Genomic DNA, 22,346 nt, shown 5'->3' with positions numbered 1-22,346 from the left:
AAATATTTTTAGACCATAAAAGTGTAAAGTATCTCTTCACGCAGAAGGAGTTGAATATGAGACAGAGGAGATGGTTGGAACTTATTAAGGATTATGACTGCACCATCAGTTACCACCTAGGGAAGGCGAATGTGGTGGCTAATGCTCTTAGCTAGAAATCAGGGGCAGCAGCACAGTTAGTAGCAGTAATTCAGCACCCGATCTAGATGAACTTGGAGAGGCTCGGTGTGGAGCTAGTAGAGAGTGATCCTCAGGCTTTTATTGCCAACTTGGTGATACAACCTACTCCACAGGAGATGATTAAAACTGCTCAGAGGGATGACGCAGGATTAGTGGAGCTGATAGTTAAGGTACAGGATGGATAGGGAGAGGAATTTAGTATTTCAGATGATGAAACTCTGAGGTTCCGTACCAGAAAATGCATGCCTACAAATGTGGATATCAAAAGGACGTTCCTAGAAGAGGCTCACAGATCCCTATACACAGTGCATCTTGGCAGCACTAAAATATATTGGGATCTTTGGGAATCATTTTGGTGGAGCGGCATGAAGAAGGAGATAGCCGAATTCTTGGAGCATTGTTTGACATGCCAGCAGGTGAAGGTTGAGCACCAGAGATAGGTGGGACAGTTGCAATCACTTCATATCCCTGAGTGGAAGTGGGATCATATTTCTATGGATTTTGTTACAGATTTACCACCGGTGTTACATGGGTAGAACGCGATTTGGGTGATTGTAGATAGACTAACAAAGACTGCTCACTTTATCCCTATCAAAGTCAATTACTCCATGGACAGGCTGGCAGAATTATATATTCAAGAGATAGTATGATCACATGGTGTGCCAGTGTCTATAGTATCGAACCAAGACCTACATTTTATGTCACGGTTTTGGAAGAGTTTGTAGGCGGCTCTGGGGTCTTAGTTATCATTCAGCACAACATTTCATCCTCAGATTGATGGGAATACGGAGAGGATGATCCAGATCCTTGAGGACATACTATGAGCGTGTGTGCTGAACTTCGGGGGTAGTTGGACCCAGTATATGCTGCTGGTTGAGTTTGTGTATAATAATAGCTTTCAGGCCAGCATTGGTATGACACCTTACGAGGTGTTATATGGTAGGAGGTGTCATTCTCCACTATATTGGGATGAGATGGGTGGGAGGTGAGTTTTGGGACCAGAGTAAGTGCAGCAGGCGTACGATAAAGTCCGACTTATCAAAGACAGAATCAATGTAATTCAGAGTCGACAAAAAAATTACGCTGATACTCACCGCCGAAAATTTGAGTTTGATACAGGAGATCATGTGTTTCTGAAAATAGCACCATTGAAAGGAGTTATAAGGTTTATGAGGAAGGGTAAGTTAAGCCCTAGGTTTATTGGGCCATTTGAGATACTTAAGAGAGTGGGGTCAGTTGCCTATCGGTTAGCTTTACCACCGAATTTATCCAGAATACACAACATATTTCATGTTTCCATATTAAGGAAACACGTCCAAGATCCCTCCCATGTGATCAGCTATGTAGGGATAGAACTCAGTAATACTTTGGCATAAGAGGAAACACCAGTGTTGATTCTGGATAGGAAAGAACAGAAATTACGCAGTAATAACATTCCATTAGTAAAAGTCTTGTGGAGGAATCACGCAGTGGAAGAAGTTTCATGGGAGCTCAAGAAGCAAATACAACAAAAATACCTACACCTTTTCAGTGGGGACCAGCAATAATTAGAAAAATCAGGTAAATAAGTAACGTTTCTTTTGCAGGTTAATCAATATATGTATTGGTTTCTATTTTGGTTGGTTATGGGAGAATTTTGTTCAGTTATTGTAATCTCCCAGAACCGTATATGTAACCATGGTATTCCTCCGCCATAAGTGAGGGTAATTAATAAAATAAGTAGCGAATTTTTCCTCAAAGGATGGTGTATAGTATGGATAGCAAATTTCGAGGATGAAATTTTTATAAGGAGAGGAGAATGTAGAGACCCAGAGAAATATAGCAATTACATAATAAAGGAAAAGAGGGAAAAAGGATTTTTTCCAAAGGGGTTCAGCAGGGTCTTGTTGACGAGTGGCCTTCTTGGAAACGTCGACGAGAACACGTGTCTCGTCGATGAAGAGAAACCGAGAGTAGGTTTAAGGACATGTGGGCTCATTGACGAACCCATAGGCTTAATTGACGAACTTCCTTCTTGGGTTCGTCAACGAGGCCACGTGGACAACACTCTATATATAGGCGAAAATCGGGATTCAGCAAGGAAAAGTTTTTTTTTTTTTTTTCACATTTTCTCTCTCTAACTCGGTTTCTCTGACTTCTCTTTAGATTTTCGGCTCCGTTTTTCTCCAATTCGATGATCGGAAGCCGCCACGTTGATCTTGGGGAGATTCTTTACAAGTCTGCCGGAATAGATTGTTGGTTAGGCCAACTTGGGTACCATCCCAAAAATCTAGGTAAGTTGGTTATTTTAAGTTGAATAAATTATTGGGTATTTCTAGACTGAGGGGAATGTGTTGGAAGGTATTATATTGGTGTTTGTTGATTTGTTGGGGGAAATGTAAATTTTAGGGTGTTGAATTAGGAACACACATGAGTAGGTTTGGTTGGATTTGTGGGCTTCTTTGTAAGCCAAGTAAGGGGATAAATTAAGTCAACATTTTCATGAAATTTTTTATTAATATACAACATTTATTTTCAGTAATTACATATGTTATAGTATAGTGTTTGAGAATATTGCTGTTGAACAAAAAAAATAGATTTAATACATTTTATCAGAAAATATGATTTCAGATCAGATTTTATGTTTAGAATATTACTTACATTTGTGTGGCATGAGTATAAATTTTCATGAAAATTATGTTATATCAGAATAATATGATTTTTCCAGAATAAACATGTTACGACAGTTTCAGAAAAACCATAAAAACAGTATAGGAACTATGTTTGAGAATATTATGTTAAATAGTGTAGAAATTTCATGTTTGACTTAGCATGGTCGATCAACCATTGCTAGGTTCCGTCTATAGGCCATACAACTTAGTCATGTGGGGGTAATACATGACATCAACTAACTATCCATCTTGGGTATTACTTCAGTATTGTATAGTTATAGAAGATGTTTACATGAATACATAATTTAGTACGTTATTTATTATGATATGATGAATCATGTTTTACTTAGAATTTATCCAGCCAGTTTTATATATATATATATTATGTACAGTTCATGTTTAAGCATGATAATACTCATGCTGTCACACACTGATATTAGTTTATCTCCCTTACTGAGAGGTGTCTCACCCCAGCATTACAAACATTTCAGGAAATCCATATAGAAGGGCGAATAGAGTTCTGCAGCAGTAGAGGTTGACCGAACTACCCTGTCAGAAGGATAAGTAGTTGAACTAGGGTTAGATTGGTTTTTGGGTTATGACCCTAGGGTACTTTTGGGTCCTTTTGTGGATGTTTGTATATATATGATAGATTCAGTAGAACTCTGGTATTGTTCCCGATGTTGTATGACATGTATGTAATTTATGTTTTTCGCTGCTTAGGTATTAGGGATGTATGACATGTATATCCTCGGTACCCATGGGTCCAGGTTGATCATGACTATATCAGTTTAGAAAGATATCAGAATTATTATGAATGTTGTTATGTATAAAAATAAATAAATAAATAAATATGAATATATGTATATAGTAAAAATAGGTAGGTAGTTACAGTACGAGTTCTACTCCGCTCGTTTAAGTGAGTAGGTTTAGTAGAATCCTTGAGGAGTATGCTCAAGGCCGGGACGTAGGCTGGTTTGGCTAAACCTCAATAACAAATATCATGTGTCGCTTTCTCTATCTCATTTATTTTACTGTACTTAAATTTCCGCATGTGTATGTTTTCATTTATTGTTATAATTATTTGCATGCACACCTCTTTTTTAAATGAGATATGTTTCACGTGTATGTCTGCATCTATCGTTTTATTAATCTTCATACATGCGTGAAAATGAGATATGATATGTGGTGAATTGGCGATATGTTTAAATTAGCCGAAAAGTCTATAAAACCCAATTCACCCTCCCTCTTGGGATCACACCAATTCCAACATACGCAAATCACTGAATATAAAGTAATAAAATCAAAGAAGAGAATGGAAGAGTATGCAAACAATTTTTTATACTTGTTTGGCTGTCCCTGCCTACATCCACTCTCTCAAGGCCAACCATCTTGAGGTTCTAATATTCCTTCTATTTTTCAGAGACCAATGATACCAATTATAATTCCTTATTTTCTATAAAGACAAGACAATCAATTACAACCTTACTTGACAGAGACAAAGATACCAAATTACAAGAGAGACTGCAAAATCAATTTCCTTATAAGGAATGGTTAGAAATTTGAAAAACATAGAAAATCTCTTAAAGAATATGTAAGTGATGACACTAGAGTTTTGATGTTTCTCTTAAAAGTAAGCAAATTGAGGCACAAGAGAAATTAATTGAGAATAAAGATTTTGAGCACTTGGGATTTCAATATAAATATGTTCTCTAATGTTCCTTGTGCTTTTGAGGGCATATATAAAGAGATTGGAGGGAAACTAGCTGTCTTTTGCCTGTTACGAAAATTTTCAAATGAGCTCGGTTGACTACTTTTAGGGACTGTTCAATCGGCTCCAACTTCTGCATAAACCAATTGACCACCCACTATGGGCCAATTGACCACCCTTGGCTGCAAAGTTAGGTTTGGTCTCCTTTATTTGTCATTTCTCCGGTTTTAGTTCATTTATGTCATGATTTGTATATTTTAAAAGTTTTACAAATTAAAACAAATTACAATAGAGAAAATAAAAGTACAAATAAAAAGGATTTTAATTCTTCAAATCTTCTCTTCATTCTTTAACTTTAATGATTTAATCATGTTGAAAACAATTTAAACACGAAATCATAAAGATACAATAGTTTGTTGTCATCAAAATCAGGTTAACCAAACTTTTAAGACTAACAGTTATTTGTATAATGATATATATGATCTTATAACCATATCTAGTTTAATCAACTTGAACTCGTACTTCATAAACTCATAGCCAAGTCAATCTTGAGTTTAATAATTTATGACCAATTGAATTTCAATTGAGCTTGAAGTCTAAAATTTTTGTCAAGTTTGAATAACTTCACCATTTTTTCAAACAAAAAACAGTCTTGCAATCATTTTATGGATGGTCAAATCTAATTTAATTGTATATGCTCTCTTAATGCCACTTTCTGGCAAATTAAAAATAAAAAATAATGAAAAAAAAAAAAAAAGGAATAAAAATAGGCTAATTCAAGTAGCAAAATATTGTTGGTCCTCCCCCGCCACGTTAAAAATAAAAATAACAAAGAACAAGAGCCTGCTGGAAGAAGAAGAAATTATTTCCCCAACTTTTTCTTTCTAAACGTTCATTCATTCAAAATTCAAAAACAACGTTCACATTTGAGATTACAAAAGCGACCTCAAGTCCTTTGAAAGCTGTTCAAGTCATAAGCATCTAAAAGGTTTCAAATCGTGCACAAAAGAAAAGGCCAAAAAAAAAAAGTTGTTTCTCATTGTCAACTTCTTATTGTTTGCATTCTGAATCCGACCACAACTCATTCCTGTCCTCTTCTGGTCCTACCATAGAATACATGACCTAAAATTTGTATGCAGAATGCTCCTCCATGTATTACCAAACCCCCCTTCATCATCTCCTCCTCCTGCCCCTCCCCCCTTCATCACCCTCCAGCCATTGAAACAAAAATGCAGGGAAAGCGGAGAATCAACAATAAATGAATTTGAAGGGCAGCAGAAAGCCCTAATATGCCTACTCCAACCCTCGACAGACTCGATATACAGCATAGGTGCTATGCCTGCAAAACTTGTTTCTGTCTGTTCGATTTATCTCAGACACCATAATTATCATCAACCGTTGCAGCAAACAGGATTTCCCCCCTCCTGCAACTTGTTCCACAGGCAGATCATCTGCCTTGGAGACTGGTAATGCGCCGTGTAGTAATTCTCGATGCACCCAAACTGGCAGAACCTCGCACTGTGCAGATACTCTACCATTTTGAATGTGTAGAACTGCCCCACCCACATCCCCACGCTCACGTCCTCCATCTTGAAAATCTGCGTGAGCGGGAAATTACTTTAATTATCACCAGTAAACACCAATAAGGTCAAATTTCAGGAGAGATGAGAGACAGAAGAAACCCATAATATTGTGAAGTTAGAGTAACTTACCCTTAATTTATGTTTCTCAAACTCGGATACAATGAAGCCTGCAATGTCCGAGGACAAAAGGTATCCTGCTCCATTTGCATAGGGTGGGTAATCTTCTTCAGGCCATTCCTAACACAACCAGTTTAAGGGAAATGATGAGAAATTACTAAAAACAAGGTGTACAGTGAACCTTTGAAACAAGAAAAATGAAAATTGTTTCATGCCTAACTGCAGATTTGAAAATAAGAAAACCAGTTACTTAACATTAAAACAATCAGAAAACACAATTGTTTGAAACATACAACCAGAAAATATATTTCTGCCAAATTTCACTCCAGTGGCAGAGCTGAAGATTATTTCAGAATAATAGATAGATGCAAAAGCAAAGGCATCCTTACCTCATGTGTCACAGCCCATTTACCATCACGCAGGGGCTTATGGTAGTAATTTATATTCCCAAAATAAACGGTCGTATTATCAGGTACATACTTTGTTTCCCTGATAATTGCATCCAGATTAACGAATGTGTCATCATCGCACTTCATAATATACTTTGCAGAGACTTTGCGAACCTACAACCAACCAAAGCCATTGAAGATTATTAATTTCAAAAGGAAAGACAACAAGTATATAAATTCGTCAACCTCATTGTTATTTTGCAACTCACCCCATATTCACAGATGGCAACAGTTTTCAACACAACAAGATCATAGTTATCCATGTAAGGTACGATAACAATATCGCCAAAGTATTCTGCTTCTTTCTTTAACTCCACATTGATCTCCTTTCTTGCATGCTGTCATCAGTTCAGGAAGAAACTTAAATACATCAAATATAAAGTTCGTATATAAAGATTCTCTGAATGAAAATAGAGGTGCTACCAATGTCTCCACTTACAATTGCTACAAAGAAACGAGCTACCACATTTGAAGATTTAAGAAGCTCATGCTGCATCCAAGACTTCCTCACAGCCATCCGCTCCGCAAAATGGTGGCCTGCAGAAAGGATACCAACAAAAAGTTCCACAGGTCCATTGCGAACAGGAGGTGCCTTCCATCTGTTTGACATCTCAAGATGTTTTTGTGGGGCAAAACTAGGGTGAGATGTAGGCAAAGCAGCAGCGAATACAGAATGGACATCAATGTCCCCATTCACATATAGCCCAGTGGCATCCTCCAGAGTGAATCCCTGTTAAGATTATCAAACAATCTTCAGAAACCTCCACATTTATCAATCAAATTGATCGTAGATGCAGAAGACTACTCACAGTGCGGTAAGGAAAAGAAGCAACATGCCTCCCATCAACATTCACATGATAACCCTCCAAGCCAGCACTAAGAGTTAGGACAAAATGCTTGTCCTCTTGAAATGGGAATGGCCAGTTAAAGGTCACTTCCTTTTTCCGGCCAATTAGCCTCTCTAACCACCATGTTGCTGTTGATTCCTCCGTATGATTGTCGTCACCGCGGATCCACTTCTCACATTTCACCTGACCATCAACTGCAGATAACCCATTAATAAGTAAAGCATGAAGCATGGTTTCTGGTTAAATTTTACAAGTCCAATATATATCCCTTCTCCACTTAACAAGAGGACATTCATATATAAAAACAAGACTGCCGTTTGGAAAATATAATTTTGATCTTCAATTGGAATTGTGTGGAATGGGAAAAAATACGGACTCAGTATGAAACTGTATTAAATTTTGCTTAAATCCACACAATTCCAAATGGAAGACCCAGTACTAACTATACATTTGCTATTTGTTCCATAAGAACAGAAAGGAATGGAAGGGCATAATTCAAATTGGTCAGTTAATTGTTCATTCAATTTTTCATCCCATTCCATTCCTCCTTCAGTCCATTCTGCAAATCCTTAACTGAAGAATGTTTCTTGTATCAGTGATCATATTCAACGGCAGCTATTAGAACCCAAAACAAAATAAAATAGCTTAAGCAAATTATAAATAAAACAGAAACTAAAGTGCTTACCGAGCTCTTCTTCAGCCTTAGATTTAAACCCATCGCATCGAACCGCAGAACCCCACTGCATCCTATAACAAGTGTTCATCTCAATTACAGGCATACGGGTCCAATCACCCTTCAACCTCGGATTGAAGTGCAAAATTCTTGGCGGATCCTCGCCCTCCACAGTCTTCAACCCCTGCAACTCCATCATGAACTGAGAAATCGTCGCCAAGTTATCACCAGCCTTGTAGAGAGATATCTTGGGGTTCTTCTCCAAGTGCGCTGGCCGCGGTTTTCCGACGATCGCAATGGTCGATCCCAGCGTCATTCCGCACGGAATCATCATGACTCGCCCGCGCTCCAAGAACTCCGACCCTGATAGAAAAACAGAATGTGGGCAATTCTCCGTTCGATTCTCAGAGCTCTTCACAGCATCAATTTTGATTTTTCCCGATTTCAGCTCGTCCCAGAGCTTCTTCCCCTGTTTCCAGGCGATCTCCGCTGCTTTCCGAAGCCGCGAAGAGCCGTCCTTACTGCTGCTATTGAATGTTTCCTCCTCGAACACCAGACCCGAAACCATAGTGTTCTCGGCGACGACACGCCGTTCGGGATTGTGCTCCGGCCGCGACTGAAGCAAGCCGTGGGACACTCTCGTCAATGGGCGAACCGGGGCTTCTTTTCTTTCCAAGTTCTCCGCGCTCTCGAGCTGAAAATGCTGAGACAAGCCGTCGCTAAGGAAGCCGCCATTGAAGCCCTCGTCCGTCCCATCCCTGAGGCCCTTCTTGAACAAGAAGGGAGCCTCCAAAGTCACCAGCAGCAGGTACAGAAATCCCGCACAAGCCAAAATTTGAATCGATCTCTGCCGACCCAGATACACAACTACCTCTAACTTCCCCCTCTTCATCTCCAACTCCGCAAACACCAAACCCACGAACCGCAATACCCACCTCCGGCCTCACAGCTCGTGATCGCTAAATACCCAACTCCCGAAAATCAACCTACTCTCTTCCAATTTGAATGTGTATATATATACGCAAACACACAAATAGAGAGAGAGAGAGAGAGAGAGAGAGAGAGAGAGAGAGAGAGAGAGAGAGAGATTCTGAAAATTCTTAGAATGCACGCACACGGCACACGCACCCACGCACGCACACAGTAGCTCAAGAGAATGAGTCGGGTTAGGTTATCAACGCGAAAACAGAGACCAACAGAGAGTGAAACACACAGAGAGCGAGAGAGAGAGAGAGAGAGAGGGCTGTTCAAAGGTACCTTGCAAGAGAGAATTCAAATTAAATAGAAAAATCTAAAACTCAATCCGAACTCTTAAACGCGAAGGGTTTTAGCTAGAGAAGTCGCACTCCCATTCAACCAATACACCTCTGTATTTCTTATATATATGTTTTTCTTTTCTGAAAAACAAAGGACCATAAATAAAGAAACGTGTTTGCATGCCCAATTTCGAGCGTATACTAGGGAAGGTGCTCGCGTTTTGGACGGCACGGATGTTTTTGATTGAGTAAGGAAACGGCTTTGATGGGGAGTAGAGGAGTTTAATGTACTGTGGCGAGTGAGGCCTTTATTACGGATTTAAAGAAGAGGGAGTCGGCTTTATGGGAAAGTCCGCTTATATATGTTCAATAAATAGGGAGGGTAAATGGAGAGAGAGCTAACCGACAAGTTTACGCATTGATTCTGTGGCTTTGTTTTCCTTTTCTTTATTCTAGAATTTAATAAAGTTTTCCTATATTATTATTTTTATTACATTATGAATGAAAATTTAATTTAATATAATATATGTGAACAATTTATATCAATACATATAAATAAAAAATACAACAAGAAATAATATATAATTTTTTTTAAAAAAACATGTGAATATATAAATTATAGTTAATATAAGTTACATAATCAAATCTCTGATCTACCATTATACATCTTTTTAAGGTTAAAAACTAAAATTTTTAATGTAAAAATCATAAATTTTAAGCTAGGTATTTTTTATTTTTAATTTTTAGAAATTGTGTGAACTATTTTTTTTTTTTTTTTAAGTAATAGGGTTTTGTTCAAATTTTGCTTTTGTCTCTCCCAATAGCCAATGCACCTTACACTTGATTGGTGGTAGTGTTGAGAAAAAAATGAACCACTCTTTTGTTTAAGTGCTATCAGGTCATGGGTGCCAACGCCTCCTTCTCAAAGGCAACCCTAATTGCTAGGAGGAAATAGTTGGCAAGACTAAGGAGAAAATAAATATTTAAAAAATAATGTTTATAAGTTATTAATAGAAAAGAGAATTTCCTTTTGTTGATTTGATGTTTTCCAAGAATGCCCCTATCGAATATACCTATAATCACCTTTAACTATCCTAAAATAATATCTTTTTAAAATATATATTATCATTTTTTAAAATATTATTAATTAATTTATTTATTTTATTACAATTACCACTCAAAAGCTATGGAACATGCACATTGCGCATGACTGCCACTAATAATAATAATAATTTTTATTTGATTGGTATAGGTGTACGTTTTACAAAGTATACTACTCGCTTTGATGAATCTCATAGGCATTTTATGGCTATGACTATGCCCGGGGCCAAGTGATTGGTCCGCACGTACCCAACACATCAAAGGAATTTGCTCCGTAAACACTATAAATGAATACATTCAACTTTACAAAAGTTATACTTTGTTTGTTGTATAATTATTTTATACCTAAATAATACATAAATATTTATAGGTTCAATCTAAAGTTTAAGCTCACCAAATCTAATGTAATCTAGTGTGTACAATTTAATTTTTGCCATGTGATAATGTCGTTTTTTATCATATGCATATTAGGCCATAGAGCCTTAAAAAATCCATGTCTTTTTTCTTTTTCATATTTTTATTATAATGAAAAAAACTACTACTATTATGTTATATATATTGCATTCTAATTAAATATGAACTTATAAAGTCTACATATGCACATTCGCACGCATATATAATCTCTATTGAAAATGGGAGTTTAAAATTATTATAAAAGGTTACATCTCCAATTTAGATACTCTCATCAAACTTTTATGAATACTTAACACTTCCTATTTTATTTTTTTTTATTATTGTGGGAACTCCTGCGATCGACGAGCCCTTCGAACCCCCTCAATGTGGCACTAAACTCACGGGGCAGCGACCTTCCCCCTGGTTCGCCACCCGTGTAAATCGGATGCAATCAGAGTCTACTTAAAGCACGATTAGATGTTCGGCCAACTTGTCTCCTGGGACACATTTCGGCTTACCATCCACAGGAAAATGTTAACTGTTGGCTGCTTGAGTGTATCTACCAGGAGTCGAACCCCAATACTCCTATTGGATTGCCTAGCTCTTTTCCACTGCGCCATGCCCATGGGGGTAACACCTTCGATTTTGATTCATATATATATATAATTCAAAATTTTGAGTGTATCTACTAGGATTCGAACCCCCCATACTCCTATTGGATTGCCTAGCTCTTTTCCACTGCGCCATGCCCATGGGGGTAGCACCTCTTATTGATTCATATATATATATATATATATATATATATATGGAAAATAATAATAATTAAATAGAAGAGGGAAATGAAAATTCAGAGGAGGTAAAGCAGGGCTCGTCAACGAATGCCCTGGCTTCGTCGACGAACTCCCTTATACGAGTCATCGACGAAGAGATACTGAGAAGGTGTATTTCAAACCTATTGATTCATCGATGAACTGCCTTCTTCACCTCGTCGACATGTCTCGTCGACAAGACCACGTGGCCAGCCATCTATATAAGCGCAAAAATCATATTTTTGATGAGAAAATCAACCAATTCTCTCTCTCTCTCTCTCTCTCTCTCTCTCTCTCTCTCTCTAGGTTTCGATTTCTCTCACTTCTCTCTAGATTTTCGGCCCCATTTCTCCCCGATTCAAAGATCAGAAGCTACCATGATGATCCTGGGGAGATTCTCTACAACCTAACTGGAACATAATTTCGATTTGAGAAGTTTGGGAACCATCCCAAAATCAGGGTAAGTAAATTATTTAAGGGTTATTGGGTTTGTAGGATTTTTTGAACCTAGATTTAATAGTAAATGTTGTTATACTGGTGTTTGGGATGATTTATGTGAGTGTTGTGAATTCAGGGTTTTGGCACTTTTACTGCAGGCAATTTAGGGGAATCTAGAGGGTGTTCTCAGGAACCCAGGTAAGATGAGGAATAGTTTATAATTCACTGGGTATTTAGTTATTGGACAGGAATATATATATGACTCACTCGAAAAATGAGCAACTCGGAAGCTATCTCAAGTATAGGAGTTCAATTGTGTAATAATTAGCCCAAAGGCTAGATCGTCTGCTCAGGGAGTGCAGTTTAATTTCAAATTTTGTGTAATCTAAAAAAAAGATAAGAAAAAAAAAAGTTTACTGAACACAGTTTAGATTCAGTTCTTGGGATGTTTGAGATTTTTATTTTGACGAAATTAAAATAACGTGAAATTTAATTTATGAATCCTAACATGCACTAAATTAACAACGAGAAACAGGAAATAAACACAATAAGATAGACGATGACAAAATTAAATACCAAACACAATCCTACGTTTAATTATTCAGGCAAGAAATAAATCTCACGCTTGAAACTTCGGATAAAAACCTAAAGATAAAAACTTTATTAATTAACTTAAGAATTCCACCTTAAAATCTCCAATCAACTACTAACGCAATCAAAATTAAATTTTTAACACAATCAAGAACTTAAAAAAACGTAAATTAAAAACTGAACTTTAATAATGACCAGACATAAATTAAAAATTCCAAGACTTAAATTAAAACACAACTTAAATAAACAAGATTAACTTAAACAATTATTTTTAAAAAAAAAAGAGAGAGAGAATGAAAGAGAGAAAAGAAGAGAGATGGAGAAAAAATTATCGAATAAAAATATTCTTAAATTAAAGAACTAACTTAAAGAAAAATTTAATCCCAACTTAGAATTGAAATAAACTAAATTCTTAACAAAAATTAATTCTACACTATTGAATTCAAAGAGAGAGAGAGAGAGAGAGAGAGAGCAGGCTGGTCGTATGAAGGGTTACAGCATAGTTGTCGTTGCTATGCTCTGCACACGGTTTGCTGCTGCCACGGCCTCCAAAGTCCCCCTAACGTTGCCTCCTCAACCCTAGTCCTTTTCTCCCTTTTTAATCCCTTAGCCTCCTTTTCCTTTATTCTCCTACCTTCCTAAAAAGCCCCCAGGATTCTTCAGCCTAGTGCCCACGTTTCCAGCTTCCTCCATGTGGCCCTTATGTGGTCACATCAAGCTCTTTTTTTTGTTCTTTTCTTTCTTCCTTTTGTTAACACATAGTCGGTTCTACAATTTAAGCCCGATTTTGACCTTCTTAGAGCCTATAACTCTCAAAACTCAAAACACGAAAGTTGTAGAGAATTCCTCGGCTTTCCACAGAATTTTGAATCATCTCAATTGGAGCTTGGATAAGAAAGTTATGCCCAGATTACGAAGTAATGTTGAAATAGTCCATAAAAACAACGTATGGTAACTTTACGTCCGATTTCGACCTTGATGCAGCCAATATTTAGATTATGAAGTAGTGTCGAAAATGACCTCTCTTTGCATGCATGGCTCGGCTTCCAAAAATTATCCTTTAAATGTCAATGAAAATCTCGGATGCTCATGGTCTTGATTTGGACATCGCCTCATGTACATGACACCTCTTTATGCTCACGACCCACGTACATTCTAATTTCGGATTTAATTTCAAGAATTTTTCCTGAAATAATAAAATATAAAAATTCATAAATTATTTGAAATAAGATTAAATATTACAAATTAGGGACAACGCTAAAATATTGAACATACTTAGGCATTTAATTAAAATTATAATCTTTAATGTATAAATTTAAATGCCTAATTACGCAACTTTGACACGTAATTACACCCCCCAACTAAAGTTTTACTAGTCCCTAACAAATAAAATAAAACTAAGAAAACTACCAAATCCTATCTACCTCCTCTTTCGTGAGAAACACGACTGCATTTATCAAATGCAACAAGATTTTAAACCCCTAGGTCGATCCTAGTGGACGAGTTGTAGTCTCGTGAGGGTTTCCAAGGCGACACCCACAAACACCAATTCCAATGAATATTAAATGAATGTACATGCAACACGAATATACCATTTCACATGCAGGAATATAACCATATTACACACAAGCTCATTTATACAATATATGCAATTCCGAAGCAAGTCATTCATGTAAGTTTCATCATTAGATAACCATTAAGAACAGTATGCTCACATAGAATCAACCAGCACTTACAATTTAGAGTTAATGTAGCCATATAAATTCGAGTATAAATAGGAGAAATCTCGAGGCATGTGTAATGTGTATGACTCATTACACCCAGGGTATCCATGGACACCTACAGAATGGTCGTTTTGACTTGGTCTAACTAGTATACCCTCAAAAACACACAAAAGGATAGATTCACTCGTCATATGTGAGGAGGAGTGTCATGATCAAACATCTCATATATTGTAAGGGACAAACGCTAAATGAATAGAGTGAACTAGTTTGAAAAGGATCCAACCTATTTGTGAGGTGTTGGGTCCTTCACCCTAGCATCTTCTCACCTACTCGCCATATTCAACCAAGACCACCCTAGATCAACTTATTCACAAGCTTGGCGTAAATACATCTGATGTAATGACCCAAAGAATAATGGTATTTAAATAATCAAAAGAGAGAAAAAGGGAAAACAGTAAAAAGGGGGGCAGCAGTAGATTGCGTTCGTTGACGATGTGGCAGTATAGGCTTGTCGACGAAGGCATGCTTCGTTGACGAGAAGATACCAAGAGGATGTTTGGGCAACTATGAATTTCATCAACGAAGGGGAAAGTTCGTCGACGAATTTCCTCTTAACCTCGTCGACGAGGTGACGTTTCTCATTGACGAAGCCCATAGTATAAATAGCCCAAACCTCGGATTTTTATGCAGAAAATTAGAAAAATATTCACTCTCTCTCCTCTCTACGGTTTCTCTTTTCTCTCTCATTGATTTTAGCTCTAACGTTTGTCGGATCGACAATCTGAGGCCACCACGACACTCCTTGGGAAGTTCTCTCCAAATCTGCTGGAGCGGATCGTTTGTGGGACTAAGTTGAAATTCATCCCTAATTTAAGGTAAGACTTTTTATGCAAAATTTGGTCTTTCCATAGTTATAGGGAATAACATTTACGGAAAAATACTGAAGTTTAGTTATGAGAGTTATGGTTTTTAGGGTGTTGAACGGGGAACCCTGCGAGTGTAGGAGGAGTGTACTTTAGGGGGTGTTTTCTTCTTAGAAGTTAGACAAGGGAATAAACTAAAGCAGTCATTTTACATGCATATTATTATTATCTATCAACAAATTAAATTTTTAGAAAGCATGTATTATATGTATACAAGTAGATTGATAAAAATGCATATTTAGGAAAATACTGCTATTATGTTGAAATGTATATATTAATATGAAATGCTAGAAAATATGATTTTAGAATAGAATGTATGGTTTTATTCAATTTTGTGTGACATGAATATTATTTGACAAGGAAAGTATTATGTTATGGCAGTTTTATGAGTAAAATATGTTTTCAGAGATTATGAAACAATGTAGTACACTTTGGTTTCAAAATACATGATAAATGATTTATTATTTAGAATGATATTTATGAAATGTTCGGCATAAGGTCGTGATTGATAGTCGGTGCAAGGCCGTGTATGATGTATGATTTCGGTGCAAGAAATGTGTATTTATGAATGTTCGGTGCAAGACCGCAGATATGAAAGAAACTGGCAGAAGGCCATATGTATGTATGTTATTTCTGAAAAATGCTATTAATCTATTTATGTTAGACAAGTATATTATCATGTATTATATGTTATAAGAACCTAGATGATAGTTCAGTTCAGTTATAGGAGCACGGTACCATAGCTATATAGATTAGATTACTATGTTCAGACTTATGCTAACCACCCCACAAGGGGGTGGGAGATGGATAGTCGATGTGGCTTTCAGTGTAGAGTTGTAGACGTCCACCTAACAGTCCGGACTAGGGTGGGGTGGGCCCATCGTACTTACAGACATTTTTGACTTGATAGTGGTTGACCAGCCATTGTCAGGTCTTGCCTGCAGGCTGCACAACCAGTCATAAGGGTGGGGGTAATACATGACATCAATTAGCTATACATCCTGAGTAAATTTTAGTATTATCAGTTATATAAGACATTCAATGATCAGTATGAATTATTAGAAATTATGAAAGTATATGATTATTCAGTATGTTATGATGAATGCTTTCCAACTTATGAAATGTACTGTATATGTATGATAGCACCAAATATTCATGTTGCCACACAACTGTGTTGAATCTATGAGTCCAATCTGTTTTTGATAATGACAAATCACTTGGTATTTGATCTGTGCATGGAGTTTGTGAACAGGAACAACAGAAACTATATTAAGCATGCACGGAAGGATAACGAGTCATGGAAGCCTTCAAGTAAAGCTAACAAATCTTGGTAAGATCCATAGAACTCAAAGTGTACGAGAATCAAGATGCAAGCGGAAAAGTTCGAGAACATCTTGAGAATGGGTATTTAGAACTCATGTACCTATATTGTCATATGATTTAATTTGAGGCTCAACATAACTTAGAAAGACTTTAGGATTCATGCATTTCATATATATCAGGAGGGATCATTCATGGACTTAGAAATATTGTTAAAATCTTGGAAAAAGTTTTTATAAAAGAGCCAAGAAAGAAAGCAAAGCAGATTTTTAAGTTAGAAAAGAAAAATTGAGAAAAAGGGCACTTCGGTAGCCTGAACTCAACTTCAGTCGCTTGAAGAATTTCTTCGGTTGCTTGAAGATTAAGTTCGGTAGCCTGAAGAATTTATGGGAAACACAGAATCTGGCAGAGGCACTTCGGTCGCCTGAATTGAGGACCTCAGGCGCCTGAACTTGCCACTTCAAGAGCCTGAACCCCACTTCGGTTGCCTGAAGTCACGGGAAAGTTTAAAAAATCATATTTTTATTAAAAGAACTCGCGAGCTATTTCTTTGATCCAATGGCTAAGATCAATCCTAAGGGTAAGATACTATATATACTGAATATCTAAACCCTAGAACGAAGAAAAGACACACAACAAGAGAAGAACACATCGCATTGCAAGATTGTAGAAAAATTTGAGCTGATTGTCTGCATGTAATTCTACTTTCATTGTCTTTGGGAAAATCTATTTCGAAAATCAAAGGGCATTCATTCATTCAACTGTACTTCAATCTAGTATTGAGGTTTGATCTTTCAAGTTATTAATCTTAAGAACTTCTCATCTCATCTCATTACGTGCTCTTGATTATCATTAGAAAAGTTTTGATCTTGAGTGTGCATATTCGTATAAAAATTGATTTTTGAAAATATCATTACTTGAGAGAGCTTAATTAACTTGGTTGATTGATTTTTGATTCAAGAGTATATAAATATACATATATATTATTCATTGAGCTTATTATTGAAAAACCTATTTTGGTTAAAAGGTTGATCTTGAAAGTATCTATACATATACATAGTTATTCTAAACAAGATCATTACTTGATTTAAATGATGTGGTTGATTGAAAGGTTTGATTCAAGTGTACGTTATCCAAGGGAACTATATTTTAGTTATATCAACTCTTGATTAAATATCCTTGGTACTTATAACTATACATTTTATTGAGGGATATTTTCTGAAAAATAATATACTCGGTTTGTGATTGAATACTTGAAATAAAACTTTGTGATTTTGATTGATTTGATATTCAAGACAAAGTTTTTGTTAACAAGTTCACTTCAAATATACTTGTGCATTTTTGCAAAGTGAATCAGGAACCCTAGTATACTCCAAAACATATTTAATATATCTTTACTTGGGAGTTTTGGTTAAATAGGGATTTGGTTGTTGAAGTATATCATACATAAAACGATTGTATCGTTTTCATACATTCATGAGCTTCAAGTTATATCATATGTTAATGTATTAGAAATTGAATTGTACTCACAAGCTTTTGTTAGAAGCATTGTTTTGAGTGTTATTTTTCAGATTCTATTGTATACACGGTTTGGTGGGTGAACCGGTGTGTGAGGAGAGAGTTGTATCTCTTGTAAGCAGTGGAGTAGGAGGGAACTGTGCCTCTTGTAAGTAGCGGATTGTAAGGGAAGCTCCGTCCCAATTTAAGGAGCAAGGATTTAGTGAATCCTTGAGAGGTTGCTCAAGGTGAGGATGTAGGCCAAGTCGACTGAACCTCATAAAATTGTGTTTGTCTTCTCTCTTCCCTTTACTCTTTATTTTCAGCACTGTATTTAAATTGTGTATGTTGCATACATATGTTGGATAGTCTTACACTTAAGTCATTAAGTAACAAGAATTTATTGGTAAATATATAAGAAGGGTTTAAGTGGTAAATAAGTGTCAAAGATTTTTTTAAATACCCAATTCACCCCCCCTCTTGGGATTACACCTGATTCAACAAACTGTATTTAGTTTATTTTCTCTTACTGAGAGGTGTCTCACCCCAACATTAAATAATTTTTAGGAAACCCAGAAGGACCGGCGGGTCGAGGCCGTCGTTGAGTCAGTTGTGTTACCTCGCTAGGTGGGTAAGTTCGAGCTAGGATCACCAGATTTTGATATGGGATCCTAGAGTTATTTTTGGTATTTTTGGGAGATTGTATATAAACACCGAGTTGGATTATATTTGACTCTGGTATTATGTCTTTTGTGGTTATGAGAATGATAATTTACATTTACTACTGTCTAGTTTCCGCTGTGTATGATAGGTGCCCCACTTACCCACGGGTTCAGTGTCACGCCCCGAAGCCGGAAATGGGACCCAGGGGTGAAAATGTAACCTAACATGTCCCTGTATCGAATAAAACATCCAAAGATACAGTACAAAGGATGAGGGTTCGACCTCGTGGGGTTCCTAGGCACTCTATACACGTCCAAACACAATCATATACACAGCGGAAAAAGGTCATTGTATATATATACATGGTACCATACCAGAGTCTATACAAGAGCAGTACAAAGCTCTCTCACACAACGTACATCTGGGTGCCCAACAAATCTCAAAATGGCAACCCACAAAACACAAGTCCTAGCACTTACCTAAGCGCTACCCGTAGTACACCGGCCACTACACTCTTGACATAAGGACGCTAGTTCCAGTTACTTGAAGGACCTAAAAAATATGTATGTAAATAGAGGTGAGACACCAATCAGTAAGAAAGAATACAGGTTATATTGGTGTGTGGCATTTGAGTGTTATTATGGTGCAACATACACGCAGTTAAATGAAGCATACATGCACACACATACATACGCATGCCCATGATCTACCCAGTGTCGTCACAACCCTCGGCCCGTAGCCGGTCCGCGATATCCGGCGTTAGCCCGTAGCCAACCCGCGATACACTGCGCCACCAGCACATGGCTAGTCCCAGACTACCATGGCATCGTACCAACGCTAAATGGTGGATCCACACCCTTCGGTGATCGGACGGTATAGGCTCACACCCTCGGATATAGAGCCGGACACTCTTAGTACCTGGAACAAATTCGGAACCACGTTCCAACTCGCATTTCAACCAATCACATACACATGCATGCTCTTATAAAAAAAACATATCACACCCATTTGGTAATATAAAATAATGGTTTTCCAAACATATACAGTTTAAAACAAGTCAAGGCACGACCATCCTTATAACACAGTATAAATCAACATATACATATGGTTTTCAAAAAAACCCAGGGATGTAGCCTGTCGCCCCCTTTTCCCAAAACTATAATCATGAAAAACTCATAGTTTTTCCCATTAGAAATGGGGATGGTGAGTCATAAAAAAAAAAAAAAAAAACCTTCCTTCTTTTACAGGATGCTAGACAAGATAGTCTAGGTACAAAGTCAAACAAGTTCAAATTAAGTCCTTGCTCCTATTTTTTTTATTTTCCCTTAACCCAGTTTTAAGAGACTTAATCCCATTGATTGGATCCCCCAAATGAGTAGCCAAAACATACATAGGATTGTGAACCACAGTTTTACCAAGTCTGATTTCGAAAATAACCAATATAAACACAATTTCCCTTACCTTTCCCCCAAATGGCAATTCCCGAACTCTAAGGCCCCTAAATAGCGAACTAAGTTCCAAAACCTACAACCAACAATACAAAATATACTTACAACTCTATCCTCTACCAAACTACAGGATCAGAAAAGAAAATCGAGCCTTACCTCGATTTTACGCCAAAACTCGAAAATGGCTGAACCGAAAATCCGATCCGTAGAACTTGTAAAGAATCCTTCCACGATCCTTGTGGTAGCTTCGAATCATCAAATCAGACGATGAACGGCGAAGAAATCTAGAGAGATGGAGAGTAGGAAGAGTTTCTAGAGAGATAAAGAGAGGATATATAGATTTCTTAGCTGAGAAGTAATGAAATTGATATTTATAGCAACTTTTGTCGACGAATTGTGTCCTCGTCAACAAGACCCTATAGTCTTCTCGTTGACAAGACCATGACCTCGTTGATGAGCGTGGGATTTCTAGTTTTTCGAAACCCCTTGGTTTATCCTCGTCGACGATCCCTGAATTTTGTCACACTTCACAAAACCTCTCGATTTCTCCTCGTCGACAAACACCTACTCCTCGTTGATGAGAAATATGAGGCCTTCGTCAACGAACTCTGGCTTCGTCAATGAAGCCTGTTTAATTACCTTTTTACCCCTCTCTTATTTAATTAAACTATTTCACGGTTCGGGTTCTTATAGTCTCCCCTCCTTACAAAAATTTCATCCTCGAAATTTGCCATCTCTCATTCACAAACTTATTCATACAACTGAATACATATAATCGACTTAGAGAAAAAATGGCGACTACTACAGCAAAGCCCCATCATAACACATATATACATACCCTCACTTATGGCAGAGAAATACCGTGGTTACAACATAAACTGTCTTAGGAGTTCACAATATACATACTCCCGATGACTAGCCACCTATCCTAATCCAAAGTAGGATAACATAAAAGTACTCAAAACAACTGTGGATACTTCCGGTGTATTTCCATTTTCAGTTCCCAAGAAGCTTCCTCAACCTCGTGGTTTTGCCATAATACATTCACTAACGGTATCTCTTTAGTACGAAACTTCTGAACTTTATGGTCCAGAACCTGAACAGGTATCTCCTTATACGCTAAAATATCCCTAATTTCCAACTCATCATAACTGATAACATGTGAAGGATCCAACACGTACCTCCTCAACATGGACACTTGAAACACATCATGGACCCTCGAGAGTGCTAGGGATAGTGCAATCCTGTAAGCTACCGGACCCACTCGCTCGAGAACCTCGAATGGTCCGATGTACCTTGGGCTCAGCTTGCCTTTCCTCCCAAATCTCATCACCCTTTTCATCGGAGCGATACGGAAAAATACCTTACCCCCCACCTTGAACTCTAACTCATGACGGCGAACATCTGCGTAACTCTTCTGCCGACTCTGAGCTGATTTAATCCTCTCCTGGATCAAACCCACCTTCTCAGACGCCTGCTGCACAAGTTCAGGTCCTAACACCTGACGTTCACCAACCTCATCCCAACACAAAGGAGATCGACACCTCCGACCATACAAAGCCTTGAACGGTGCCATCTCGATACTAGTCTAGAAGTTGTTATTATAAAAGAACTCTACTAGTGGCACAAACTGTATCCAGCTACCACCAAAGTCTAACACACAAGCTTGCAACATATCTTCCAAGATCTGTATCATCCTTTTTGAATGTCCATCAGTCTGGAGGTGGAATGCTGTACTAAAAGTAAGCTTCATCCCCAATGCCTCCTGTAAGCTTGTCCAAAATCAAAAAGTAAACCTCGGGTCTCGTTCTGACACAATGGATACTGGTACTCCGTGCATTCTCACAATCTCATGCACATACATATCTGCTAGCCTACTTAAAGGATAGCCAACCTTCATCAGTATGAAATGAGCAGATTTCGTCAATTTATCCACGATCACCCAAATAGCATTCTGCATGTGAAGTGCTA

The 22,346-nt window shown here is 37.4% G+C and overlaps 1 protein-coding gene across 1 annotated transcript; it reads right to left on the bottom strand.

Annotated features, from left to right (window-relative positions):
* Positions 1–5,404: 5,404 nt before the first annotated feature.
* LOC131146791 (hydroxyproline O-galactosyltransferase GALT6-like) lies at positions 5,405–9,620 on the bottom strand. The gene is made up of 7 exons (XM_058096578.1): positions 8,225–9,620; positions 7,501–7,733; positions 7,131–7,421; positions 6,901–7,029; positions 6,632–6,805; positions 6,255–6,362; positions 5,405–6,140 (listed from the first exon to the last, which is right to left on the bottom strand). Exons 1-7 carry the CDS (start codon positions 9,102–9,104, stop codon positions 5,934–5,936), a joined length of 2,022 nt encoding a protein of 673 aa, XP_057952561.1. The 5' UTR covers positions 9,105–9,620; the 3' UTR covers positions 5,405–5,933.
* Positions 9,621–22,346: the final 12,726 nt, after the last annotated feature.

Source organism: Malania oleifera, chromosome 13 (genome assembly GCF_029873635.1).
Source record: "Malania oleifera isolate guangnan ecotype guangnan chromosome 13, ASM2987363v1, whole genome shotgun sequence".
NCBI classification, from domain to species: Eukaryota; Viridiplantae; Streptophyta; class Magnoliopsida; order Santalales; family Ximeniaceae; genus Malania; species Malania oleifera.
This window is presented reverse-complemented; position numbering and strand designations above follow the sequence as displayed.

Bases quoted from the DNA above. Each gene is read 5' to 3' on its own strand.
- LOC131146791 (XM_058096578.1), bottom strand. From the start codon at position 9,104: ATGAAGAGGGGGAAGTTAGAGGTAGTTGTGTATCTGGGTCGGCAGAGA. The intron at 7,734-8,224 runs GTAAGCACTTTA...GGTTATCTGCAG, and splicing joins TAAGGCTGAAGAAGAGCTCG to TTGATGGTCAGGTGAAATGT. The intron at 6,141-6,254 runs GTAAGTTACTCT...CCGCTCACGCAG, and splicing joins TTGAGAAACATAAATTAAGG to ATTTTCAAGATGGAGGACGT.